This window comes from Vicia villosa, linkage group LG5, assembly GCF_029867415.1.
Source record: "Vicia villosa cultivar HV-30 ecotype Madison, WI linkage group LG5, Vvil1.0, whole genome shotgun sequence".
Taxonomy (NCBI): Eukaryota; Viridiplantae; Streptophyta; class Magnoliopsida; order Fabales; family Fabaceae; genus Vicia; species Vicia villosa.
Genome location: NC_081184.1, coordinates 121248701 through 121256596, shown reverse-complemented (window position 1 = coordinate 121256596; position 7896 = coordinate 121248701). Strand labels below are relative to the sequence as shown.

Below are 7896 nucleotides of genomic sequence, written 5' to 3'. Positions count from 1 at the left end.
TGAAAATAGATAAGCTATAAAGGACGTATATGACAAGAGTAATCCTCCCTCAGAAGCTAAGAAAACGGCCTGTCTAATTTCTAAGTTGTTTCCTAAGTTTTGTCAGTAAAGGGAACCCAAAAGGAATCCTTCTCGAGTTAGAACCGATCTGGATGCCTAAAAGAGTGAACAATTTATCTTCCATCCTACAAATAAATTAGCAGTCTCCTCCAATCGAAAAGAACTAACGTTAATATCGATGAGCTTACTCTTATGAAAGTTGATATCGAGACCCGACACAATCTCGAGCCCTCACAACACCGATTTTACAGCCCAAATGTGCCTCCAACTAGCATTGCCCACCAAAATAGTATACTCCGTGAATTGAAGAATATCAATGCCGCAATTTTTTGTTAATGTTGATCCCTACAAAATCTCTAAACTCCATAGACCTCTTAACAAGAATAGGCAATGCTTCCGCCATAATAATGAAAAGAAAAGGAGATAACATATCTCCTTGTCTCAACCCTTTCTCAACCAAAAACTCCTTGGTAGGACTACCGTTTACCAAAATCGACATGTTGTTCCACTTCATCCATAAATCCCCGAAATCAAATTTGTGAAGCATGATTCTTAACAAATTCCAACTAAAATTGTCATAAGCCTTCTCAAAATCCACCTTAAAGAGTAAACATTCCTTCTTTTCCTTAGTTGTGAAATCCACAAGTTCTTTGGCAACTAAAACATCATCTAGAAATTGTCTACCCGACACAAACGCGCTTTAGCAAGGAGACACAATGGCGTCCAACACGACCTTCAACCTAGAAGTAAGTAATTTAGACAATGCCTTGTAAAGACACCTAACAATACAAATATGCCTATAATCCTCCAAGCCAAAAGGATTGGAAAATTTTGGGATGAGTGACAAAAATGATGAAGTGATAAATTTCGAAAGTAAAGCCCCTCCATGAAAGTCTCTAAAAAAACGCTTGAAATCTTCCTTAAGAAATGACCAAAATTTCTCAATGAACATAAAGTAGAAGCCATTCGGACCTGGACTTTTCGTACCTTCACATCCCCAAACTGCCTCCTTAATATCCGTATCCGAAAAGGGATCCTCAAGAAAATCTCTATCTAAATGAGATAGCCTACCACCAAAATTTCCTTCTAAAATAGGTCTTTACGAATCTGATTCTCTAAACTTAGATTCAAAGTGATTAAAAACCTCCTTTTTCACTTCTGCCACTGAATCCAAAATGCCCTTATTAGAATTAATCGACCCTATAAAATTACGTCTCCTTCTATCCTTCATGACAATGTGAAAAAACCCACGATTCGTATCCCCATCGTTCAGCCATTACAACCTCGATTTTTGAATAAGCATGTTCTCCTTGATTCTAAAATTCAACCAAAATCTAGCAGTATCCTCCCTTCTCTTATCCATAATACCCTCACTATCCAACAACAAATCATTCTCTAACAAAGTGTCCTCTTCGATTAAATCTAATTTAAAGGCTATAATTTGAAGTAAGTTAAAAAAACTTACTGTTGAAGTAGGTTGATCCCACTCATTATTAAAATATATTAATTATATTAATTTAATCCTTAATTAAAATTAAATTTACTAATTTTATGTACTTCTTTACTTATTATATTTGTATAATTTAAAAACTATATTAAAAAATGAGTATTATTTTAGAAATTTAATTTAAAATTATTTATTCAAAATATTTATTTTTATTCATGTATCAACAATAATAAAAAATTTATGACCAAACAAAAATAGGTAAGATATTAAAAATCTAAATTACATATAATTTTCTCAAATAAAAATATATAAAGTTAAGTCATACTTAAATTTTAAAAATATTTTAAAATTTTTATTAATTATTCTATTTTTATTAGATGATAATATAAAATTATTTTACACTATCGAACTTCCAACCTTTGGGATATTGGGACATTGCATTGACGCTAGACTAGCAAACATCATACAATCAAATTTTTCTTTTGCTGAAATATATATGTTCACCAATTTATTTTGAGGCCTGGTTTATGGAAAAAAAAAAAAGTGAGACTCAACGCAATAGCCTTGCTTGCTTTGCTCTTGGGTGTTGTGTGCTTGAAAGTTAATATGAATTACTCCTTTTTTTTTTTTATAAGTGACTTTGTATTAAATAGCACAAAGGGTGTTAATCCAATAAAAAATTTTTGATTACAAACGGTTACACCCCACTAAATCCAACGGCTTCGTAAACCAAACGTCTATGTCAACGTCTAATGACTTACAAATAAATATTAGGTCATGAGAAATGTTAAAAAACCTATTACAATATCACAATCTAATGACTAATATAGTTAAAAAACAAATAAAGAGAAACAAAAAGAGAGTATTACTCCTTTGCTCCACCTACTAAAAGAGGAACTTCCAGAAGTAGAAGGATCAATATCAGACTTAAGTAATTCACTAATTTGATACTTAATTTGTTTATCAGGACTAAACAAACCAAAATGTCTTTCAGTTGCAGCTGGCCCTTTCTGATTTTCATCAAACATGGCAAATAAATAAGTCTCTAATGGTTGATTAGGTCTAGCAGGATTCCCTTTAGACACATGCTTAATCAAATTCTCATAATAGGTTTGTGCATTCTCAACTGATGCAGCAACACCACCATCTGAAGGCCATCCACTTTCTGATACCACTACTTCCAAATTAGCACCACCAACTTTCTTAAGTGCTGCATAAATTGCCCCTAATGTTGCATCGAATAGATTTTGATACTCAATACTTCCATCTCTTAGAACAGTTTGAGAAGTGAATAAAGCGTATGATATGTCGATACTAGTTGGATCGCTTATGTAGCTGAAATAAGTGTACACATTTGCAAGAAGTGGTGCTTTGGTATCCACAAGAAATTTAACTATAGGAGTTATATAAGGAGTTGCAGATTTATCAAATGCTCCTGAAGATGGAGGATAGGAACTTCCCAGCAAGTTCAATTGTATCGCGGTTGAAACCTTGATTTTATTCTGTAGGTTTGAAGATGTGAGTGCTGTAAAAATATTCTGCATTGCAAGAAGAACGTAATTTGATGTCTCGTCGTTAATAGGATCTATCTCGTTCCCGACCACAATGTATCTGAATTTGACATCTTGAGAGTACTTTAGTATATTGATTTGAATCCATTCAGTAGCGACGGAAACGCTCTTGGCGATCGATTTAATGTCTTCGTTACGGGTACCAATGACAAGTTCTATGTTGGAGGCTCTTAGGGCTTGCAAAGTTGCATGATCAGGATCATATATTCTCATTCTTCCAATACCACTTGATTGGAAAAGATCTATTACTTCATCTGCAGGTGGTAAATTGTTAGCCACTCTTCCATAACATACTCCAATTGAATGTGCTGCCATTGATAATTAAAAATAATAACATTAGTTCATGTTTACAATTTTTAAGTCATAAAGTATTATTAAACAAGAGTTGATGGAAAACTTAATAGAAATCAAGAAGCATATACCTGTTGCGGTTGTCTCCAAACCAATAAGCATGAGAAACACAAACCAGAAAACCATGGTAAGTGTAGCCTTAAAAAGATGAAAGAAACATAATCAGGAAAAAAATACGTATTTAACCTAATAAAAATAGGACATTGTACCATCAAATTCAAAATAAAATAATAGAACCATCAAATTCAAAATAAAATAATAGAATGGAGTTTGAGTTTGAGATGAAAAAAATTGACTAGATGATATGAACAATATTTTGAGATGTATTAAGAAGAACATACCTCAATTCACTTAAAAGAAATAATATGATTTTCACCAAATTTCTCTTTCTTTTTCTAGGTTAAAAGCAATCTATTTATATATTCCAAAAAATATAGAATATTGATTACTCATTAAAAGCAATCTATTTATATATTCCAAAAAATATAGAATATATTACTCATTAAAAATATATCCAAAAAATAGAATATTGATTACTCATTCATTGGATTAATTAGATTTTAGAGTGCACTGTTTCCTTTCAACTTCTTTTCTGTTTTTGTTTTTTCAGTTTTTAAATTGAAAAAATAAACAAGCTTTTATGTTTTGAAGATGGTGGGACGAATGGTACTCAATTCTTTCTATTATTTATTTGCATTTTGGTTCTTTTTTTGTTGGGCTATAAATGTTTTTTGATACTAGTACTAGTGTCTTACCCGTGCGTTTGCACGGGTACCTGTCGTTTTCGCGCATTGTGATTGAGGAAAATAAAAAATAATAGAGAAAGTGTTATTTTGTTTAATATAGATATTATTGTAGAAGTAAATATCCTAAAAACAAATATGTAAAATATATAAATTTCTTTTCAATAGGTTGGGCCAAAGTTTGGGATATATTGATTAATAAACATTATTTTCCCCTTAATATTCAATATTTCGATCAGTAACTTCGTGTTCCCGTTAATATTTAATATATTGATCAGTAACTCACGTTCTCGTTAATATTGAATATTTTATTCAGTAACTTCATGTTCCCGTTAATAGTCAATATTTTGATCAGTAACTTAATGTTCCCGCTAATATTCATTATTTTGATCAGTAACTCCGTATTCCCGTTAATATTCCAAATTTGTTCCCGTTAATATTTAATATTTTGATCAGTAACTTCATGTTCCCGTTAATATTCATTATTTTAATCAGTAAGTCCGTGTTCCCGTTAATATTAATTATTTTGATCAATAATTTCGTGTTCCCGTTAATATTTCAAATTTATTCCCGTTAATATTCAAAAAATTTATCAGTAAAATGTATCAGTAAAAGATTAAATTTGGGTTAAAATTGAAAAAGTTATAAAAATACTAATATTAAAAAATTGAATATTGAAAATAAAAAGTAATTAAGAAAAATAAAGTTTATATGTTGTTTTATTAGTATGCAATAAAAATTGGAAAGATCAATTTTTCGACTTAAATTATTAATGTTTTACCAATAGTAGAACAAAATGTGACCTGCATAAAGAACAGACAACACAATGTCGATTGTCCAATGCAATAAACTTATTCACATTTACTTTTAACTTACTAATATTGGTTCCCATTAATATTGAATATTTTAATTAATAACTTCATGTTTCCGTTAATATTGAATATTTTAATTAATAACTCCATGTTCCCGTTAATATTCAATAGTTTGATCAATATCTTCATGTTCTGGTTAATATACAATATTTTGATCAGTAACTTCATGTTCCCGTTAATGTTGAATATTTTGATCAATAAACATCATTTTCCCGTTAATAATCAATATTTCGATAAGTAACTTTATGTTCCCGTTAATATTCAATATTTTGATCACTAATTCAGATTATCGTTAATATTCAATATTTTATTCAATAACTTCATGTTCTCCTTAATATTCAATATTTTGATCAGTAAGTTCATGTTCCCGCTAATATTCATTTGATCAGTAACTTTGTATTCCCGTTAATATTCCAAATTTGTTCTTGTTAATATTCAATATTTTGATTAGTAACTTCATGTTCCTGTTAATATTTATTAGTTTGATCAGTAACTCCGTGTTCCCGTTAATATTCATTCCTACTAATTCTCCCTTAACAACTCTTAATATGTCCATATACTTAATGACATCTTGCCACTTAGTAGCCGTTAGATCTTATTACTTATTCTCATGCTTAGAGAAATATGGATGTTACATGAATCAACAGTATAATTATTCCTATATATAAATATTTTTGTTTTGGAATTATTTATAATTTTTTTAAATCAATAGTAAACTTATTCGCATTATTATTCAATATTTAATTAAACGTTAATATCATTACCATATGCGCGTACCATATCAGTACTCGTGTGTTCGCACAAGTGATAATTTTTGTTTTGGAATTGTTTATAATAATATTTAAATCAATAGTAAACTTGTTCTAGTTATTAATTAATATTTAAATCAATAGCTTAATATTAGTATTATATCCGCGTACTATATCAATACCAGTGTATTCGCATGGGTACTGGTATGGTATGTTAAGTTCTCGTGAATTATTTACAAATTTGAAAAAATAAGGCATTATGATGAAATAAAGAAAAATTAAATAATATATTAATTATTCATAATCAAAATAGTTTATTATTTTTAAAAGAGATAATATTTGAATCAATAAAAAATTTGTTTCCATTTACAAAAAGAAAGAAAGTAAGATTCTCGTATTTGGATCACTCTTATTTTTTCACACAGATATTTATTCAATTATTATTGTAGTTGTATACATAAAATTCAATGATTAGCCTATATTTTTTTTTTTGTATTTAGCTTAAATTTTAATATTTCAATTATTTTATTTATATATAGATAAATATGTATTAATCATTGATGAGGTTGTTCCTGTTAAAATTTTAAATTTTATAAATGACAAAAAAATTGTATGATTAATAAAAAATATCATACAATTTTGATACTATTTATTCATACATTACTTATGTTTCATTCAATTAGTATTTATATTGAAGTTCATTTCATTCATTTAGATTATATGCTTATTTTGTACCCAAAAAATATGCGATTTTACTATCAACTTATAGACTGAAAACTCTGTACACTATTTTATGTATAGTAATAAACTATCTTGTTCCCGTTCATAAATATATAATTATTTGTTATGCGATTCTCATATTTAATATTTCATTGTCCTTCCATTGTGAAAATATCTTTCTTCTTGATTTAAACCAAGTCATAATCTCATATAAAATTAAAATAAAATTATAGGCTATATTAAAACTGGAAACTAATATATTTGATTAAGATTTATTGAATTATTTAAAATTATTTAAAAAAAATTATTCTATATTTATATTTTTAAATAAAAGGATATATTGTTGAAGTAATTGATTCAACTAATGACATGTATATTTTTCTGTTTTTTGTTTTTTCACAGTATCAGTAAAATGTTTTCACCCATAATATCGTAATTTTTTTTATTAATTTATAAGTCACATAAAATATTATCGTATTTAAATTGATGACTGACACACACACACACACACACACACACACATATATATATATATATATATATATATATATATATATATATATATATATATATATAAATTTTCATTAATATACATTATGACGGTATATTTTAATTTATTTGCATTAGTTATACAAAATATAGATGTTATTGCAATTAATGGTATATTTTTACAATCATTGATTTAGTTATTTGTACGACTAATATATAGTGTAGAAACTAACCTAAAGAGCATTATTTGTTAACATAATTGTAACGTAACACTAATTTTTGAAATTTAATTAAAAACTTCAAATAGAAAAATTGAATTGTTTATATTTATTTGGCTTATTCTATTTAATACTTAATTACATATAGACAATAAGAGTTATGTGATGCATGTTAAAAATAAAAAGTTACTTAACTTTATAATAAATAAATTATTAATTTTAGTATTTTTTACAAATAAAACTATTATTTTAAAATAAATATTATTTTAAATGCATCACTTATTTTTTTTTACATAATTTAAAAAAGTAAGTATCAATAAATTTATTATATTTATGTTATTTATTGATATTTTAAAATATAATTAGTTTATTAAAAATTTTATATTTTAAGAATAAATTAATAGTATTAAAAATCTAAAGTTGAGGATTTATTTATACTATTATGTCATTAAATAACATAAATTACATTTAAATTAATTTTTTAATCAATATTCATAAAGTATAAGATTTGAGTGTACTCTTCAGTCATAAATTAGCATAAATTATATTAAAAACTCTAATTAATATTAAATTTACCAAACAATATAGGTACTTCTAAAGATAAAAGAGCCAAAAGGCCACAAAAAGGAAAATGTTTTCTGTGCTTTTACTTGAGTTACAGATTAATATTAAATTT

The 7896-nt window shown here is 27.0% G+C and overlaps 1 protein-coding gene across 1 annotated transcript; it reads right to left on the bottom strand.

Moving 5' to 3' along the window:
* Window positions 1-373: 373 nt before the first annotated feature.
* On the bottom strand, window positions 374-3555 carry LOC131605298 (glucan endo-1,3-beta-glucosidase-like). Its single transcript, XM_058877672.1, has 5 exons — window positions 3501-3555; window positions 2394-3386; window positions 1344-1494; window positions 840-1127; window positions 374-740 (listed from the first exon to the last, which is right to left on the bottom strand). Exons 1-5 carry the CDS (start codon window positions 3553-3555, stop codon window positions 374-376), a joined length of 1854 nt encoding a protein of 617 aa, XP_058733655.1.
* Window positions 3556-7896: the final 4341 nt, after the last annotated feature.